Genomic DNA, 22,021 nt, shown 5'->3' with positions numbered 1-22,021 from the left:
CTCATTTGACCAGAAAGTCTTGTTTAAATGACAAAGCTTTAAAACAATTTCAGTAAACCTTTGATATCACAGTTACTGACATTTGGCTTTGACAGCTGTCAGGTCATGAAACTCACCAAGAAAGTGAAAACATGGCCTTGTCTGGAGACCATAAGCTGTTGGTGATAGTGGGGAGGGAGACCTTGTCATCAACATAGGAAAGAGCAACTCTGATGGGTAACTGCTTCCCAAATGCCAGAGCTGAGTTATATGTCATCCAGATCACAGGACATTAGAGCAGAGGGCCAGAACTCATGCCTTCATTCATTCAGCAACTGGCATCTTCTGTGTGTCATTTACTGTGCCAACCAGTGGGTACACAAAAAAGAAGAAAACTCAGGCCCTAAACTTCAAAATATCATAGTTCAAATTTAAGCCTCATGAGAATGTGGAAAAACGGAATTCTCATACATGACTGGTAAAGTAAAAATTAGTACAACCACTTTGGAAAATAATGTGGCAAGATCTAACAAAGCTGAACATATACATGTCTTATAACCTATAAATTCAATCCAACATACATATTCAACAGAAATGTGGATATATCTTCCAAAAAAAACTTGTATAAAAATGTTCATAGCAACATTATTCTTTACAGCTTCAAACTGGAAATGATCCAAATATCCATCAACACAGTAGCCTGGATAAATAAAATGTGGCATACTCAAAGGAATACTGTACTTCAGTAGTTCTCAACCAGACTCTGCCCGCCTCCCCAGGGGACATTCAGCAACATCTGGAGACATTTTAGGTTGTCATAACTGGGGGGCGTGCTACTGGCATCTTGTGGTTGGGTTCAGGGATGCTGGGAAACATCCTTTGATGCACAGAAGAGCCTCCCCCATAACAAAGAATGTCAATAGGGCCACGTCTGAGAAATCCTGGCCTACAGCAATGAAAACAAACTAGACTACATACACTATATGGATAAACACAAACATAATGTTGAGCAAAAAAGAAGCCAAAGAAAAGAGCATAGGTATGGTTCCATTTATATAAAGCTCAACATCAGGCTAAATTAATCCCTGGTGTTTGTAGTCAGGAGAGTGGGGATTGAAAGGGTCATGAGGAGGACTTCAGAAACACAAGCAATGTTCTGTTTCTTGAACTGGGTACCAGTTACCTGGCAACATGTGTAAATTCATTGAGCTGAATGGTTAAAATGTGGACACTTTTCTTAAGTATGCTATTCTTCCATAAAAAGTTTGTTTTAAAAAGTATTCATAGGACTTTATACCACAAAAAGGGAATTTTATTGTATGTAAATTTTAAAAACAAAAAAATTTTAATGCTTTCCTACTACAAATCAGTTAAAATTCATTATCACATGGGTTAATATTTCTCTGAAAAATTTCTCCTTTGGAGTCTGAGAATTCCAAGTCCTAGCTATCCCACTTGCCAGTTGTGTTGATCTTGACCAAGTTACATTTTTCACATTTATATCTTTTTAAAATTACAGAAGCAACAGACCTTATTTGCAACAGCCAGGTGAATACAAACAACAAACAGGCATAAAATATGAAAAACCCATCCTACCAATCCTTCTCAGACCTAACCACTCTCAACACTTTTCTGTTTCCATCTAGACTTTTTCCTCTAAGTATGTACAAATAGCCACGTTAACAGAATTCAATGTTTAACTCTCATGCATTTATAAAAGCAAGATCACACTGCATACTACCCAGCAACTTTTTAAAGTTTAATATTTGTGTAAATCTCTACCAGGGAATACAGAATTACCATATTCTATTACAGAGCTACCCAGTGTTCCAATGTATATACCATAACTTATTTAATCAATCTCCTAATTATGGTCACAGTTAACAACTTAACCTGGAAACAACTTCAAATAATGCTTTAATAAACATCAGAATATGCTTACATGATCACTTTTACACAACTGATGCTCTCCAAAATAGTTGTACCTATACTCCACAATCATAAAATAGGGCTTGCTTCACCACTCTTTTACCATAATAATATATCATTCTTTTTAACCTTTGTTAGACAGCTTAGAGAATTATAGACATGACTTCTTGATTTGTATTTTTTAATTACTGAGGTTAAGCATCACTCAAAATGTTTAAAGGTCATTTTTTAAATGTCTTCTGTTAATTTTCTTGTTTATATCCCTTGTGGAGGAAGGTATATAATCACATTAAGCTTCATCTTCCTCATGTGCAAAACTGAGCTAACACAACTTGTCTCATAGGATGACTGAGAGGTCAAATGAGAAAATGGAATATAATCAGGGATTGATAACTTGGGCTGTACATCAAAATCATGTTGGAGAGCTTCAAAACAAACCAAAACTATCACCTGCCCAAAATCCTAGAAGATTGAGAATTAATTCCAAGCAGGGCAACCTGAAGCCTTTTTAAAGAAATCCACAGGTGATTCTAAGGTACACAACAGCAAATTAGAAAATAAAGGTCATTCCTTTTCCGACATGTTACCAAATATGTGTTCTCTTTTTAGATATACACAGAATCTCTGCCACTGGACTCAACATTTCTTAGAGTTGGAAATTCTACTAAAAGCAGTCTTCTACTACTTTTCACTCCCTAGACTGATTAGAATAGCTGAAAAAAAATATTTTCAGTTTTTATGTGCAGTTAAAACTAAGGCCCAAAGTAAACATTCGTATTTACAAAGCACATTATGTAAAAGGGCATTGTGCTTTGGCTGATTATTACAATAAAATCTCATAATTTATCTTTCTACATTTCAAAAACATGCATAATTTTATACTACACTATTTCATGTATACGATAGATGACATTTATTATTGTTTATTGGGAAATTTCTTCTGAACCAGAATGTATCAATACAAGAGAAAGACATGTTCACACATGGTAATTAAGCAATAATCAAAAGAAAGCATCTCCACAGATGGTGCTGGATAAGCTAGATACTCATACGGAAAATACTGAGCTCACCCCATATGTAAAAATTAACTCAAAATAAGTCGTAGACCTAAACATAAAACCTCAAAAACTATAAAATTTATAAAAGAAAACAGGAGAAAATCTTCTTGACCTTAGAGTAGGGCAAAAATTGTTTAGAACACACACACAAAAACATATATATAAAATCTTTAAAATATAATGAACTAGAAAATTCACCAAATTTAGCTTCTGATCTTTGAAAGATACCACTAAAAAACAGATGCAAACCAGAGACTGGAGAAAATAAGCTAACAAAGAATTTTTATCCAGAATACATAAAGAAGTCTTACAACCCATAATAAGAAGTACTTCAATTTTTAAATGGACAAAATAGTTGGACATTTTACAAAAGAATACATATGAACAGGCAATAAACACCAAAAAATATGCTCAACATCACCAGGCATAAGGGAAAGGCAAATTAAACTACAGTGAGATGCCACTACACACCCACAAGTGATGATAACTGGAATTATCATACACATTTTTAGTGAGAAAGTAAACTGGTGCAAGCGCTTTGGAAAACAGTTTGGTGATTTCTTATTAAGTTAAATATACACTTGCTTACAAACTAGCAATTCCACTCCTAGGTATCTACCCAAGAGAAACAAAAACATGTTCATACAAAGACTTATACATGAATGTTCATAGCAGGTTTATACATAATAGACCCTGCAAGCTAGAAGTAATCCAAATCTTCATCAACTGGTACATGGATAAACAAATTTTAGTATATTGATATAATGGGATACTGGAATACTATAATGGAATAAAAAGCAATGAGCTACTGAAATAAGCAGAAACATGGATGAATCTCAAAAACATTCTGCTGAGTGAAAGAAACCAGATACAAAAGAGTATATAGTGTAGGATTTCATTTACATGAAATTTTAGGATATGCAAAATTAATCTGTAGTGACAGAAAGCAGATCAGAAATTGTCTGGGGGCAGGGTGAGCAGGGGTTGGTTACTGACTACAAAGGGGTACAAGGGAACTTTTGAGGGATATACAAAGTTCTACATCTTGACTGTAGTGACTGTTACACAGCTGTATACATTTGTCCAAACTCATAAAACTACACTGATTTTAAAATGAACCCAGGATTTGTTTTAATCAGGTATGGTAAGACACAGACATGGAAATACCTGCCATGAAGGAAGAAATTTATACTCACAATTCCCTGGAATTAGGAAGAATGCCAGACCACAACAGGCCACAGGGGGAAGCACCAGGGTGGGTCAGGAGGCAGAAGGAATGGGAGGGAAATGGGGCAAGAACCTTTATTTGTGGTTTTCACAGGGAAAGAATGGCAAAGTAAACAAGCTAAGCAGGTTTAGGATTGGCTAGTTTGAATAATTTCAGTGGTCTCCATGGTACAGAAACTGCCCCTAGTTGGCTGGTACCTGGCCCTGGGGTGATTAGAGCAGGGAAGTAGTGGCCCAGGAGGGTAAGAGCTCAATATAGGAGGTAGTTGGAGGGTACAACCAAAGGAGGATCGGTTGGTTTGCACATGAAAGGCACACTTCTGGAGGAGTCCTTTGCTATCTCTAGGAATTAGCTAGCCCGAGAAGGGGCAGTTGAACATTCAACTCATTAAACTTTGAACCTTCCCTCTTATGTAAAAATTATAAATTTACTGTCAGTGAGGTTTTAGCTACATCCCAAGTTTTGTAATATGGCATTTATTACAATTCACTTCTAATTATTTTAAAATTCCATTTAGGATTTCTTCTCCTTTGACTCATAAGTTGTTTCCATAACTGTTCTATAAATGTTAGAAAAGAATGTGTTACCTCCGGGCTTCCCCGGTGGCGCAGTGGTTGAGAGTCCGCCTGCCGATGCAGGGGACACGAGTTCTTCCCCCGGTCTGGGAAGATCCCACATGCCGCGGAGCGGCTGGGCCCATGAGCCATGGCCGCTGAGTCTGTGCGTCCGGAGCCTATGCTCCGCAACAGGAGAGGCCCCAACAGTGAGAGGCCCGCATAATGCAAAAACAAAAAACAAAAAAAAGAATGTGTTACTTCCAACTTCCAATTGCAGATTTCTATATGTCCATTAAATCAAGTAAGTGTTGACTGTGTTTTTAAAATCTTTTTTATTCTTAATAATTTTTTTTTCTACTTGGCCTTCAATAATTAGGACAGGTATGTTAAAACTCACCTACTATAGTAAGTGTATGCATTTCTCCTTGACAATTTCTGCTTACATATTTTCAAAACATATCAAAACTTCTTGGTAAATTAACCTTTTATTATTGTATTTATCACTAATAATTTTTGTGTCTTAAACTATTTTATCTGGTATGACTGGAGCTACACCAGCTTTCTTTTGGTCTTCTAGATATCTTTTTCTATCTTTTTGCTTTCAATCTTTCTGTATTGGTGTACTTGGGTATATATCTTAAACAGTAGCATACAGCTGAATTTAACTTTTTTCCAGCCTATCAAATCTTTGTCCTAACTGCATTATTTAGTCTGCCTTCACTTAACATGATCCTTATAATAACGCTGGAATTTATTTCCACTAGTACATTATTCTCTTTCTTTGCACTTGTTCTGTGACTTGTTTCTTTTCCTATCCTTTCATATATTTTTTTCTATGTTCCATTTCTTCTATTAATTTGGAAGTTACATACTTCAATTTACCATGTAACCTTGAAATTTTAACATGCATACTTTATACTTTATTATCTTCATCCTCAAAAGATAAAAGAACCATAGAATGTTTTTTTTTTAATTAATGTATTTATTTTTGGCTGCATTGGGTCTTTGTTGCTGCACGCGGGCCCTCTTCAGTTGAGGCGAGCGGGGGTTACTCTTTGCTTTGGTGCACGGGCCTCTCATTGTGGTGGCTTGTCCTGCTGCAGAGCATGGGCTCCAGGCACACGGGCTTCAGCAGCTGTGGCACACAGGCTCAGCAGTTGTGGCTCACAGGCTCCAGAGTGCAGGCTCAGCAGTTATGGTACACGGGCCCAGTTGCTTGGCGGCATGTGGGATCTTCCCGGACCAGGGCTCAAACCCATGTTCCCTGCATTGGCAGGCGGATTCCTAACCACTGTGCCACCAGGGAGGCCCCCTAGAACCACAGAATGTTTTAATTCTACTTCATTCTCTCCATCTCAACTACCCTCTCGCATGGTTCTATTTTCCAATATTTAAGCTCTGTTTGACATGCCTGTTGTTTTTATACTACCAATATCTGTGTAGATTTACCCACGTGTCTCATTTTATATTGTCCGTTTCTTTTTCCTTACCATTTATATTTTTAATTGAAGTACAGTTGACTTACAATGTTGTGCCAATCTCTGCTGTACAGCAAAGTGACTCAGCTTTACACATACATTCTTTTTTTAATGTTCTTTTCCATTATGGTTGATCCCAGGAGACTGGATATAGTTCCTTGTGCTATACAGTAGGACCTTGTTGTTTATCCTAACCATTTATTCTTGCACTGCAAACATTTTTCTATTAGTGGTATTCCCTCACCTTTTGTTTGTCACATATATATGTATATATATGTTAGACTCTCAAACAAGTCTCTCTAGATATCAATTCTAGGTTGATATTTTGTCTCAGCAGCACAAAGCTATGTCAGTGGATTCTTTGGAAAACAGAATGGCAGTTCTTCAAAATTTTACACATGGAGTTACCGTACGACCCAACAATTCCATTCCTAATATATGCCCAAGAGAAATGAAAACACGTTCACACAAAAACTTGTACACAAAAGTTCACAGCAGAACTATTCATGATAGCCAGCCAAAAAGTGGAAACAACCCAAATGTCTATTAACTGATGAATGGACAAATATGATATACCCATACAATGAAATATTATTCATCAATATAAACGACTGAAGTACTGATACATGCTGTAACGTGAATGAACTTTAAAAACATAGGCTAAGTAAAAGAACCCAGTCACAAAAAACCATATATTGTACGCTTTCATTTATATGAAATGTCCAGAACAGGCAAATCTACAGGGACAGAAAGTAGATTAGTGGTTGTCTGAGGCTGGGGGAATGTGGGTGGTAGTGGGTAGGGTAATTGAGAATTACTGCTAATGGGTACAGGGTTTCTTTTCTTGTGATAAAAATGTTCTAATATTGGGAAGTCCCTGGCAGTCCAGTGGTTGGGACTCCGCTCTTCCACTACAGGAGGCCCGGGTTTGATCACTGGTCAGAGAACTAAGAGCTCACAAGCCATGCAGCATAGCCAAAAAAAAAAAAAAAAATTCTAATATTGATTGTGGTGATGGCGGCATAACTTTGTGAATAAACTAAAAACAACTGAATTACACACTTTAAGTATGATCACTGGTCAGGGAACTAAGATCCCACAAGCCATGCAGCACAGCCAAAAAAAAAAAAAAAAAAAATTCTAATATTGATTGTGGTGATGGTGGCATAACTTTGTGAATAAACTAAAAACAACTGAATTACACACTTAAAGCGGGTCAGTTATAAATTTATAATTTATATAAAGTGTAAATTATATCTAATGAAGCTGTTACATATTTTTTTAAAAATAGCAGACACATTTGCTAGATACAAGCACAAGAAATGAGTGATACAGCCTATATTAACTAGCTTTTTTAGAAGCTTCTAAAACTGAAGATCACAGCTACAGTTCTGGTACAAAGAACCACTTCAGCATTCAAACATCAACATCAGTCCTCAAATTTCCAAGGACGATTTATTGTTTACAAAAATTTCACTGGCTCTCCAAGAGATTCTGATGCATACTAAAGTTTGAGAATCACTGAAATAATCTAATAATCAGCATAAATAGAAGCTAAATCCATTAGGTGAACAGTTGATGGACAACTTTAAAATGGAGGAATCAGGCTCACACCACCTGAACCTGCTGATCAACCTTAGCACCACTTAAAGTGGGACAACCAGAGGTTATGTGCTTCCTGATAAAATGCAGTAAGAAGTACACAGCGCACCTATGAAGTAGTCTCAGGAAACAATACAAAACAAACAGGAAACAGAAACAAAACAAAACCCTGCACCTAAATCCAATCAAGTCTGAGATCTAGCTCCCAATTTAAAGAAAATAAGGTGGAGAGAGGAACAAGGTAAAGGACACAGTGAAGATGAAATCAGATCCAAATCCAAATATGCAATATTCTACAGACAAATTAGAATCCAACTTCAAACTCTAAAAAGACATTTCTGAGACAATCAGGGGAAACTGAACATGGACTGAGTATTAAATATTAAGGAATCACTGTTCATTTTCAGGAATAACAGTAATCGTTTAGAGATTCATACTCAAGTATTCATGAGTGAAATGACAGGATTTTTGGAGTTTACTTTAAAATATTCCAACAACAAATAATAGTATTAATATTTGAAATAAGTTGGGAGAAGAGAGAATGAAACAAATAAAAAGAAACAAAATGTTGATAACTGTTAAAGATGGGTACTGTTATAACATTCTCTTTACTTTGTGGTTTGAAATATTTCATAAGTTTAAAAATTTTTTTAGGAAATCCAGGTTAAGCACTGGTGCACTGATACATTCAAATCCCATTCAAATGACAGTAAATGAAGTGTGTGTGTGTGTGTGTATACATATATATACACACATGCACACAAATATATACATATATACATATATATTTAAGACAGAGAATATGAGAGGAAAAATTTCAAGCATAAAGAGACCGCAATAAACATTTGAAAGATGAAAAGTAGCAATTAACTTTTCAAAAACATAAGCAGCTACAACCTAAATGTCAATAAATGTCTAGGAGCAACCCAAGGATTCATCTCCTCAGAGCCCCTGAGAAGCAAAGGCCTTGGAAACGTAAGGCCCTTTGGAAGGTAGAGGAGAGACAAAGGAACAAAAAGCATATCCTCCACAGGATGTCAAAATGTCCTTCATCCTCTCTCTTAACCCACTCCTTATGAATAACAAATATTTATTTTCTTGGGAAACTTGTCAGAGTTGCACCAGCCTCAGGGCGTCTCCAGATTGAAAGGCCCATCAAGTATAAACCAATGAATTTTTTTTAAAAACAAAGGTACAGGTACATCACTGTGAAATTTCAGAACAAAATAAAGAGAAAACAGAAAATTCCAAAAGCTTCCTGGGGGCTGAGAGTTATAGCTCCAGCCTTTTCAGTAGCAATATTGGAAGACAGAAGACAAGGGAGCAATACCTTCAAATTTCTGAATTAAAATGATTCTCAACATAGAACTGTGCATCTACTAGATTGCCAACCAAACATAAAAATAGAATAAACACTTTTTCACACGTGCGAAGTCTCAAAAAATTTATCTCAAACAATCATTCTCAGGAAGCTCCAAGAGGGATAGGCAGCACCAAAACAAGGGAACAATCCAAAAACGAAGAAGTCATGGAAGCCAGTCTACAGGAGATCCTAACTTTTAAAGTCAAAGGAATTTCCAGGAGGAAGGCAAAGGAAGGCTCATCATGTTGCTGTGGAGCAGACCTACAGGGCAAGCAGTACAAACTAGAGCCAGAGAAGGGCAGATGGTTCCAAGATGGACATATCCAGGAGGAAAAAATATTAATTATCAATTATCTAGGGAATTCCCTTGTGGTCCAGTGGTTAAGACTCCACAATCCCAATGCAGGGGGCCCAGGTTTGACCCCTGGTCAGGGAACTAGATCCCACATGCCGCAACTAAGAGTCCGCATGCCACAACTTAGGATCCTGCATGCCACAACTGAAGATCCCCAAAGACCCCACAGACCACAACTAAGACCTGGCACAGTCAAATAAAGAAATAAATATTTTTTTAAAAAGTCAATTATCGGGGCCTCCCTGGTGGCGCAGTGGTTGAGAGTCCGCCTGCCGATGCAGGGGATACGGGTTCGTGCCCCGGTCTGGGAGGATCCCATATGCCGCGGAGCGGCTGGGCCCGTGAGCCATGGCCGCTGAGCCTGTGCGTCCGGAGCCTGTGCTCCGCAACGGGAGAGGCCACAACAGTGAGAGGCCCGCGTACAGCAAAAAAAAAAAAAAAAAAAAAAAGTCAATTATCGACTAGGTTTAACTAAGAGAGACAAGTTGTTTTGAGAGGTATTTTATGGAGCTGTAATACTTAGCTAAAGATTTCAAAGAAAACAGGGCAAACCAAAAAAAGAAAAAGAAAAAAAGGCAATTAACTCCAAGAGATAAGTAAAAAAAAGAACAATAAGACATAAAATATATTTAGCTCAGCAGTGAACATTTATAATACAATAATATAGTTAACTTTGATTATCTAAACTAACCAAAAATTGTAATATTGGAAGAATGAAGAAGAAAGGGAAGGGTATGCATGAGTGTGTGTATATGTGTGCATGTTTAAGACCTAAATCTTTACCAATACAAGAAATTAATGTCTAAGATGAATAAATTTTCTTATAAAACAGTCTATTCATATTATTTATAAATATAAAAGCAAATACTTAAACAAACACCAAACAATTAAAAAAGCAGTTGCATCTAGGTTCAGGACTGGGTTGGAGGAACTTACTCTAAGTAAATTCCTGCCATAATGTTGTTGAGCTGGGGGCAAAAAATTCAACACATAAATTTAGAGTCAGATTCACAAGTAAAAAGCTTGTCTAGCTAGCCAGTCAGAAGTTCCAAGGGTCCAGGAGCCACTAATGTCATAGCGGTGCATTAACATGGGGTTTTACTGTCTAATGTTTAAACTATGTTCAGGTATTTCTTTGATTATTCACAAATAATATTTATTATATTTCTGCATTCTATAAATGTATAGTACATATGTTTTATATTCTAAAGTAATTAGGAATTAATAGAAATTAATATAAAACTTAATACAAAATCCCTATTTGTGGGAATCATATCACTACTCGATTTCATTCACCTTCTCATTAACGACACAATCTGTAGTTTCTTGATATAAATGGAAAACTTTAAAAATTATATAACAGACCACAACAGGGTGGGAAAGCAGGCCAAAAAGATGCAAAGAGCCTGACAGCTGCATCCTACAAATCGGATCATAACAGTATAAACTGAAACCCATATGCCCTTGAAACCAACTCTGCCACTCTATTAGGATTACACTAGGGTGTAATCTCTCTGGGGTGACTTGGGATAAAATGCCGTTGTGTCAAGGGATACTATATACTGGGCAACGTGAGTGCAAGGAAGCAGATCCCTAGAGCTCTGGCTGTGTCCCCAAAGGGCCAGGTTAAATTGTTGCTCCATTTCCCCATAAAGCCTGCTTAACAATCAGAAGGTCTAAGGACCTAGTATGCTCAAATGGAAAAGAAATTCCATGGTACCACAAAACCTCTTGTGTTCTTCAAATAAACTCCCACTACCAAAAAGAATACATTACTCAATGGATAAAAGATAAAAGAATGAGTTCATTTACTCATTCTTTTATCCATTCAGCATATACTGAGTACATCAGAGAAGACTCTGTGTACACACACATACACACACACATATTCTGAACATGAAAAATGGTAGGAAGGGGAAGTATGAGGTGTTACAAGAGATATAAATAGAGAATCTAACCTATTTCTGGAAAATCAGACCATTCTCGCTATCTTAAAAAGATCAAAATAACAATGAAATTTTCCTTTAAATTGGTAAACATTGATGTCAAAGAAAAATGTGCTCAAAGTACAGAGAAATAACTACTTTAGACAAACAACCCAAAACAGAAACATCCTTGGTTAAATGAATTAAAATTTTTTCAATCAGTGACTATTTTTATTCATTCACTCATTCATCAAATATTTACTGAATGCCTTCTGTGAGTCAAACACCAGGAATACAGCACTGAACAAGTTAGACCATGGTTGTGCCCTATGGAACCTACAGTCTAGTGAAGTATATAGGTCCATAAAGAAGCAATTATAACCCAAGAAAATAACTGCCTTGATGGGAAAACATGGTTTCTATTGTAGCCTTAAGAAACATGTGTTGGTCTGAGAATGGACTTGAGGATATGGGGAGGGGGAAGGGTAAGCTGTGACAAAGCGAAAGAGAGGCATGGACATATATACACTACCAAACGTAAGGTAGATAGATAGTGGGAAGCAGCGGCAGAGCACAGGGAGATCAGCTCAGTGCTTTGTGACCACCTGGAGGGGTGGGATGGGAAGGGTGGGAGGGAGGGAGATGCATGAGGGAAGGGATGTGGGAACAGATGTATATGTATGACTGATTCACTTTGTTATAAAGCAGAAACTAATTTTAAAAATAAATAAAATAAAATAAAAATAAAAAATAAAATAAAATAAAATAATTGAAACCAAAAAAAAAAAAAGAAACATGTGTTGTAGCCATGTAATTTCAAGCAGTGTACAAACATGAACCAGAATATTCTCAAGAAACATCAAGTAGTCTGATTCAGAGCCCACAGCTAGAGAAAAAATTAGAAGGAAGACTGGAGAGAATAAACTGAGGGATGAGGGAGTGTGGGAAAGAATTTTAACATTTGAGAGACTACTATGCCATTTAATCCTCAAAACGACTCTAAGATGGTAGGTACAATGGACGATCTCTTCAGCATCCACTCCTCCACTGCGACATGCATACACCACAGCACCTTTAATGACGACATGATACTGCTTCCCAAAGTTATATATACAAGGAACCACTGGGCAGGGATCTGAACCCAGGTCCATTACAGTAAGCTACAACTCTAGAAGAGGCTGACATGACAAGCTGAGGAGTTTGGACTTCGTTTAAAAAAAGGTTCTGGAACTCAAATGTCTGAATTTATATCTTAATTATATCACTTACTAAATGTGTGAAGTCCTAAACTTCTCTGTGCCTCTATTCTCTCATCTATAAAATAGGGATAATCAGACCTACTTTATAATAAAGCTATTGTGAGAATTAAATGAATTAATATGTGTAGAGCACTTAGAGCAGTGCTTGGCACAGAGCAATCCTCTATTAAGCAACAGGGAGTCAAAGGAGATTTCTGAGTGAATTGATCAGAATTATAGTTTAAGAAAGTCAATTTAGCAGGATACTATAGAGGGGAACACACACGAAGTGGGAATGTTATGGCAAATTTTTATGAAAAGCATTAAAGGTCTAAATGAGATGATGGCAGTGGAAAATGAAAAAGAACTAAGATGTTGCAGAATTTGAATCAATAGGACTTAACAAATGACCAAATGAGGCAATTAGAGGAAAGAGTAAAAGATGATTCTCTGACTTGCAACTTGGTAGACTAAGAGAATGGTAGTGCCAGGAACAGAAATAAGATTGTGTAAGACTAGTTTAGGACTCCTTTTAATAAAGAAGATTCTACACGGGGAGGGGGAAGGATAAGCTGGGACAAAGTGAAAGAGTGGTAGTGTATATATGGACATATATACACTACCAAATGTAAAATAGCTAGCTAGTGGGAAGCAGTCACATAGCATAGCACAGGGAGATCAGCTCAGTGCTTTGTGACCAGCTAGAAGGGTTGGATAGGGAGGGTGGGAGGGAGGGAGACGCAAGAGGGAAGAGATATGGGGATATATGTATATGTATAACTCATTCACTTTGTTATAAAGCAGAAACTAACACACCATTGTAAAGCAATTATACTCCAATAAAGATGTTAAAAAAATAAAAATTAAAATAAAAAATAGGGCTTCCCTGGTGGCGTAGTGGTTGAGAGTCCGCCTGCCGATGCAGGGGACACGGGTTCGTGCCCCGGTCTGGGAGGATCCCACATGTCGCGGAGCGGCTAGGCCCATGAGCCACAGCTGCTGAGCCTGCGTGTCCGGAGCCTGTGCTCCGCAACGGGAGAGGCCACAGCAGTGAGAGGCCCGCATACCGCAAAAAAAAAATTAAATTTAATTTAAAAATTAAAAAATTAAAATTAAAAAAAATAAAGAAGATTGTTATGTTTTACATGGGGGAGTTTTTTTTTAAACAAGTCTCTCCTAAAAGATAACTTAAACTCATCAAGATTTAAGACAATAGTTATTATATTAGTAAGAAATGAGGTCCAAGTTTTATAAGTTGAATATTAAAGCTGCATTTTTTACAAAGCTATTTTCTTTCAATAAACATGGTTCCAAAAAACAAATCTAATACCACTACTTAGAGATGGAAAAGCAAATCAAATTAACAATAAAAAGCTGGGACAAAGTGAGAGAGTGGCATGGACATATATACACTACCAAATGTAAAATAGGTAGCTAGTGGGAAGCAGCCGCATAGCACAGGGAGATCAGCTTGGTGTCAGAAACTAACACACCATTGTAAAGCAATTATACTCCAATAAAGATGTTTTTAATATATATATATATTTGCATTTCTTATTGCACAATTAGACTTAGAACCAAATATTGATTTCATTAACATGAAATTAACTTAAAATTCTCAGCTTCTCACTTTAATAAGAAAGATACGCTCTCACAGGATTCTCTGTAAAGAATATTATAATTTCTATCTCCAATATAAGATTAAAAGGTACAATTTATGAAGGGGTGTTTTTATTTAATTAAAAAAAACTTGTGAATGAACAAATGTTTAAAAATAACATTAAATAAAAACTTCTTAAGTATGATTCTTACAAACATTGATAATATTGAGAAGCTAGCCTTTAAGAACTTCAGAAGCTCAAAATGTGACACAAAATCAGAATACTGAAAGTGAAAAGATAACGCAGCACTACAGATTGCTACCCCTACAGAAATAGAAAGCTTTAGCAGTGAAGCCATTTCCTCCCTTTTCATTTAATACACATCTCATTCTTTCCCCCAAACATGCCCCCTCAAAAAAAAAAAAAAAAAAACCATTAAGATCACCAGTTATCTCCAACTTGACAACTCCAACTATACTTTTCTGTTTTTGATCTCATAAGACCTGTCAGCAACCAGCATACAAAACAATTTATCACTCTATCATTTTTAAACACTTCCCTTTCTGAGCTTTCCTAACGCCACACACCACAGGCCTTCCCCCATCTCTCTGGCCATTCTTTCTTTGTAGACTTTCCTCCCCCACATCTGTAAATTTTAGATTTCCTCAGTACAAAACCTATTCTTTCCAATTCTCTACCTACATACACCCTTTTCCTAGATTATCTCACCCATTCCCTTAGTTTTAACATTGACCATTGATTCCAAGTTCATTATCTCCAGGCCCAAGCTCTACTGTGAACTCCAGATATACTTTATTAAACTGACAAATAAATATCTCATTAGCAATTAACACTAGACCAAATGTCCAAAAAAGAACTTCTGACTCTTTCTGCCCTTAAAATTATTTAATATATTCATTCTACAAATATTTACTGAGCACAAGCTCAGGCACTGTGCTGTATACACTGACTCACAATGTGAACTTGAGGGAGAGAGATGATAAGTTGTAAAAAGAACTATGAAGGATATAAACAGTGTGCTCTGACAGAGAATAGGGGAGAGAGCTGCTACTTTTGATGAGGTGTTCAAGATAGGCCTCCACAGTATCATAGTCTCTCCTTCGAAAACGGCGTCTACCTAGCTGCTCCAGCAGAAACCTAGGCATTTGTTCCCCACAGATAACCCATCATGTGGCTTACAAGGTTCTAACTCCAAAATACACCTTGAAGTTGAAGAGGGCTCTCAAGCAAGCAAAGAAGAGAAGTGTGGACAAGTAATGACAGCTGTGATAGATGTCACAGAAGGAAATACAGAAACCTATGGAAGAAAATTACAGTGAAACCAAACGCAGGGAGAAATCAGAAATGGCTTCCTGGAGAAAGAATAATTAGGATAAGCCCAGACGATCACTACAAAAAGCTAAACAAAAAGGTATATAAAACTATGCCAAAAACAAAGAACAGCACATCCCAAAACCTAAAACAAATCCAAGGTGATAAAATAATAGAAAAGGAAGGAGATCAGATTAAGACAAGGCCAGAAGAAAGCAACAAGTTATCAAAGATTAATGAGATCAGATCATGTCAAAGGGCACAGAAGTCAACTTGAAAAGTTTTCCACTGGCTAAATATGGGACAATTTGACTGTAATGGATTAAAACACATTAAAATCCAAGAGGTGATGGTAATACTAAAAAATGATAATTAAAATGAAAACCTTCATTGAACTCATCATAAATTATTCTCAAAAGTGATAAACTTTGATGTTGACTTTCCTGTAGCAAATAACCAAATAAGTAGTAAGAGAAAGTTCTTCCAGGAAATAAGTGCAGAAGGAATTAAAGAATCAGAATATTACCATTTGCATCCCCTAACAAGATAATGAATTCAGGCAATAATCAACAAAAGATGCTAAAACCATTAGTGAAGGGTGAACTTTATAATGGAAGAATAAAGCTGATACCACCTGAAACCACTAATCAATCTTAGCAGCACTAAAAAAAGGGACAACCAGACATTACGTATGGAAACGAAGTATACTGCAAAATCTGTGGAATATTTTAATTAAAAAAAAAACTGAACCCGAATCTAGTAAAGTATCTAACCACCAGTTTTCAGGAAAGAGAGAATAAGTTATAGCAGTGGTTCTCAAACTTGAGCATTCAGAACCACCTGGAGGGTTTCATTAAAACAGAGATTGCTGGGAACCAGTGAATTAAAGGAAACCATTAGAGAGCAAACAGGCAAATAGACAATGTGGGAAGATTCATAGGAAAAATACCCAGTTTAAAAACAACAAATGCTATTTTTAAAAGGGAGGGGGGGAGGCCGTTGTAGAATAAAAATTACTTAAGACACATAACAGCAAATTCAATATGTAGACTGATTCAAACAAACCTACTGTAAAAAGACATCCTGAGACAACTGAGAAAATTTGAATATAGAGTAGTAGATAATACTAATAGATACATAAATTAATAATAGATATACAGATATATAGATATATATATATTTTTGGCTGCATTGGGTCTTCATTGCTGCGCACAGGCTTTCTCTAGTTGCAGCGAGCCGGGGCTACTCTTTGTAGTGGTGCACGGGCTTCTCATTGTGGTGGCTTCTCTTGTTGCAGAGCATGGGCTCCAGGCACGTGGGTTTCAGTAGTTGTGGTACGCGGGCTCAGTAGTTGTGGCACACGGGCTTAGTTGCTCCGCGGCACGTGGGATCTTCCCAGACCAGGGATCGAACCCGTGTCCCCTGCATTGGCAGGTGGATTCTTAACCACTGCGCCACCAGGAAGTCCCTAGATATATAATATTAATAGATAATATAAGAGATAGTAATAGATTAATGGTTATGTTAAAAAATGACCTTATTAAAAAAATTAAAAGGTCAAGACTAGATGTTAAGGAGTTTGGTCCTAAACTGAATGGTTTTATACATAAGCATGAGATCATCACAGTAACAACTTCTGGTTGTGAAAGCCATGCACTAAAGCACTGCATTAACTGCTCAACATGACTTATCTCTTTGAATCCTTAAAATACCTCTGTGTTGTGGAGATTTTAAATTTTATATCATTTTGCCTGCTGATCGTGATCAGAATTAGCATTTTTTTAAAGGATGAAGTGTTGAGAATAGTATGGAGAAAGGCAAGAGTGATGACAGAAAGACCAGTTAAGAGGTTGTTAACTGATACAGACAAAAAGAGCAAACATTCATGTATTAGGAATAAAATAAAAATGCAGAAATTGTTTTTTGAACAAAACATGAATTATGTCCTACAGATATATAACTCTAAAACAATCTTCTTCGTCAAATTAGGCTTCTTTCAAGAACTTTTTTTTGAGACTTAGTTTATTTATTAACACATCGCAGTTTAGTCTTACCTTCACTAATATACCTCATGACAACCCTGCACAGTTGCCATTATTAACATCATTTTTAGATGAAGAGAATTTTATTTTTAAAGCAATCATTTTATATGTACTGCAGTTATTAGACTTACACTTAATTCTTACTTCCCCTGGAAAGTGGCCTGATGGAGAAAACATAAAGCAGTATCTTCCCTGTCTTTCCCAAATTACTGTTTTAGTTCTATATATGATTAAAATAATATTCTCCCTGTGATACCCTACACACTTATCTCTAGCTCAAGAACCTTAGATAGGACAAAGCACCAGAAACCTATAAGGTAAGGGACTTCAGACTGAATGGAAGGGGGTAATCCCTGACCATCTTTTTCAGTGGAGTAACCATGAAAAACAATAGCGAAAAGCTCCTAAGGCTCCTCTATTTCAGGTCTTTCCTACCCAAGAGCCCTATTATGGCTTATGACTACTGGGCCTCGTATATTGTTTACTCTAGGAACTGACTCTTACAGGCTGAGCTATAGTTAGTTGCCAATGGCTGTGTCCAAGCCTTATTTAACAACTTACACTGACTAACACAAAACAAAACCAAAAAAGTATACTAGAAAGGAAACCATGGTATACTGGAATAAAAACTAAATTTTAGTCTACTCAAAAACATGAGTTACATAAAAAAATGCTAAACACCGTTTATTATTTGGGAAATGCAAATTAAAACCACACAAGATACCACTATACCCATTAGTATGGGAAAAAAATCTAAAAAAGAGTGGATATGTGTATTAATATATGTATAACAGATTCACTTTGCTGTACACCTGAAACTAACACAACATTGTAAATCAACTATACTTCAATAAAAAAAAATTTTAATAAATAAATAATAAAAATAAATTTTTAAAGAGACTCCAATATGGTTAACATAGTATATTTTATGTTAGGTGTTTTTTACAATACAAAAAAATTTTTTAATTTAAAACATCAGACTACTAATATCTGGATTTGGAGAGAATCTGGAGCAACTGTAACCTCATACACTACTAGTGTGAATACAAATGGTACAACTACTTTAGAAAAGTTTGGCAATTTTTTTAAAAAGTTAAGCATACACTTAGCATATGACCCAGCAATCTCACTCCAACAGAAATGAAAATGTATTTCTGCATAAAGATTTGTTCACAAATGTTCAGAGCAGCATTGTTATTACAGCCCAAATCTGAAAACAGCCCAAAACTCTGCCAACCAGTGAATGGATAAACTGTGGTATACCCATACAACGGAACACTATTAAGCAAAAAAATGGAACGAACTACAGATAAGCACAACAACATGGATGAATCTCAAAATCATCACTGAGTTAAAATAGCCAGACACAAAAGAATATAAACAGTATGATTACATTTATATGAAGTTCTAGAAAAGTCAAAACCTCTGTCATTAGACAAAAGCAAGTCAGTGATTGCCCTGGGTGAGAAGGCATTAAGAAATGATAGCAAAGGGGCATGAGGGAATTTTTTGGATGATGGAGTGTTCTAAAACTTCATTGGGGTGGTGGGTACACAACTGTATACATGTAACAAAATTCATATAACTATAGACTTCAAATGGCTCAATTTTGTTGTATGTAAACTATAGCTCAACGAAGGTGTTAAAAAAAAAAAGATTGGGTTGATTAAATTTGCAAGTTACTAAGTGTGTGACATTACCCAGTTTTCATTTCCTCACATGTACACTTCTACACATTTTTCCATATTGTATTGCAGTTATTGTGCTTACACATAATTCTTACACATAAAAAGGATCATGTAGTTATCTATACTGCTACTTGCCCTATCTCACAAGGTTGTTGTGAAACATCACATGAGATAACTGATGAGAAAGTGCTTTGGCAACTCTAAAGTAGTATTACACAAACATACAGTAGAGTTCACATTTTAAAAAAATAAACTTTTTTTCACAAGAATAACTTGAGATGCTTGGAAACTTGGGTACACCAAAGTAAATCTTTACCCAGAAACAGAAAAACTATTCAAATGTCACCTTTTTAATATCCCTCCTGAACTTGCTTTCTACTAACCCTTGATTTACTGGATGGCTCAATGTAGTACTATCTAGACTGCACTTTCATTTTTCAAAAGAAAAACACTAAAGAAATCTTTAAAGTCATTAGATAAGCATGGCAAGACATTTATTTCCCAGTAGAAAAGACCAAAAGCTAGATAACTTTTACTAAGTACTGTTCCAAGATGTTCACCACTGAGATTTTTCTTCCTCTAAAAGTCGAATTTCTTTCCATTTAATACTTCAATTCCACAAGTTACTGAATGTTTACTAATGGGACCTGCATTAGCGAGAGTGAATAATTTTAAGATTATCAAAACCTTTTCAACCAGTGTGGTACACTCATTTCAGACTCTGGCTATTGCAAAATTTAACAGATACTCATCTCTTCCTACTACAACTGTACAACTGGGCTCTATGCTATTCTACCAGATTTGAGTGATATCTGACATTTAGCCTAGTTACATTTACAAGTTTCCACACGGCAACAAGTATGAAGGCTTTTTGAAAGACATAATCTCTTCTTCAAATGCAGTTTCGAAACTAACTTTTACCTAGAATTCAGGTGTATATTCTATTGTCTTACAATTTTTAAAAGTTTTTCTGTTAGCAACAGGTACAGTAACCAAAAATTAACAAAGCCTGTAATACCACAAAATATGTTGCTATCGTTCTCAATTTTTAAAAACTCGTTTTTAGTAACAGTTCCAAGGGGATGGTCAATTCTACGGCCATGCTTCATTTGATTCAGCGCAGCTTCATTCTGGTCAGTAATAACCACAACCTCCTAGGTTTCACATTTATCCTTCGGCAACATTAAGGCCACTGGGTCCGGTATCCGCACACCTCCAATTTAGGTTTACAAGAAATATGAAAGACTGCAGCTTGCCTACACGCTCCTCCAGCGTTCTCTACTCCGAAGGTTGGCCAAAACGTGCGGCTCTCTCCACAACAGCAACCAAGCTGGAATGGAGCACCCAGAGGACGACTGGCCGCGGGGAGGAGGGGAGAACTTTTCGGCCCGGAGGACGGCGGTAGAGGTCCAATCCAGCCCGCGCCCAACTCTACGCGTCGCCAGGAAGGCGTGTGGACCCTAAGCTCAGGCCGTGATGCTGGGTCCGGAGGGGCAGAGCAGCGCGTGGCTGCCGAGCAGGACGTAAACAAACAGACCCGGACGAGGGGAAAGGGGCAACCGTGGGAGAGGGGGGTAGGCGAGAGAGGACCTCGCTCAAACCCTCCAGCGCAGGTCTGCAGCTGCCCGGCCCCTCCCGACCGCGGCCCTGATCCCGGCCCCGGGGCGACGCTGCCGCTCAAGCGTAAGCACCGAAAGCCCCACCGCCTCTAGAAGCCGAAGCCCACAAGGCCATCGGCTCCGCGCCCCTCGCCGCTAGCCCCTCGCCCTGCAACGACCTACCTGAACGCGCAATCCGGGTCCCTCGCGTCCCGACCGGGCGCGCCCAGACCGCTCCTCTTGCTGAAGAGCTTCTGGAACAGCGTAGGGGCCATGATGGCCACGGCCAGGCCGGGGTCGCTCCACAGGGCACTCACCAGGCCCCCGCTCTTAGAGCTGCCCCGCCACCCCCATAGGCGCCTCAGTCATATGACAGAAATTAGTCACTTCAAACGGCCACGGCGCGCGGGGCGGGGCGCGAAGCAAGGCCAGCGTCCATTGGCTGGCTGTGAGCCGCATCACGTGGCCGCGCGCGGAGCAGGGTGCAAGGCGGGGCCGTGGGGAGGAGCTGGCGCCCATAGGCTGGCTAGTGGATGTCCTCACGTGGCAGCTCACGGGGCGGGGAATGCGCGGAGAGGAGGGGCGGGAAATTGGGGTGGCTGGGGAAGTGAAGGAGGAACATGGTCCGGTCACGGTCCTTCTCCGTGACGCTGTTAGTTGCTACCTTAGGCTACAGCAGGGTGCCGCGGGGACGACGCCAGGGACTTTGGAGTGTAGAAACCTACCGCTTCCCGCACCCACGACAAAGAGAGAAGTTCGGGGCCCCACTGGCAGTCGCCCCTCCCCCGCCGTCCCCCCCTCAGTCTCTGCGGCTTCGCGCCTCCGTCCGCGCCTGACGGAGTCCGGCGGCCCCTGGAGCAGACCAGGTGCGCGAGCGTACCCGTGGGGCCGCGGCACGGGCTGGACTTCAAGCCCCGGACCACAGGCCCGCCCACGCTGGGCCGCGAGAGGTTTGGGCTCAGAGCTTGACTGAGCGGGGCTGGCTCACGGGTCTGGTGGAGGATCTGCCAGGACACTCCCCGCAGCCATGCCTCCCGGCAGAGACGGC

The 22,021-nt window shown here is 38.3% G+C and overlaps 1 protein-coding gene across 3 annotated transcripts in view; it reads right to left on the bottom strand.

Annotated features, from left to right (window-relative positions):
* FNIP1 (folliculin interacting protein 1) overlaps positions 1-21,326 on the bottom strand; it is a 132,920-nt gene extending 111,594 nt beyond the window's left edge. For all 3 annotated transcript variants that reach the window (XM_082623753.1, XM_082623755.1, XM_082623754.1), the window contains exon 1: positions 21,157-21,326. In XM_082623753.1, the coding sequence (XP_082479879.1) occupies positions 21,157-21,248 (92 nt within the window). In that variant the 5' untranslated portion in view covers positions 21,249-21,326. The remainder of the gene's footprint in view (positions 1-21,156) is intronic.
* Between the last annotated feature and the right edge of the window lie 695 nt (positions 21,327-22,021).

The sequence above is a fragment of the Mesoplodon mirus genome, assembly GCF_964341445.2.
Source record: "Mesoplodon mirus genome assembly, chromosome: 5".
NCBI classification, from domain to species: domain Eukaryota; kingdom Metazoa; phylum Chordata; class Mammalia; order Artiodactyla; family Ziphiidae; genus Mesoplodon; species Mesoplodon mirus.
This window is presented reverse-complemented; position numbering and strand designations above follow the sequence as displayed.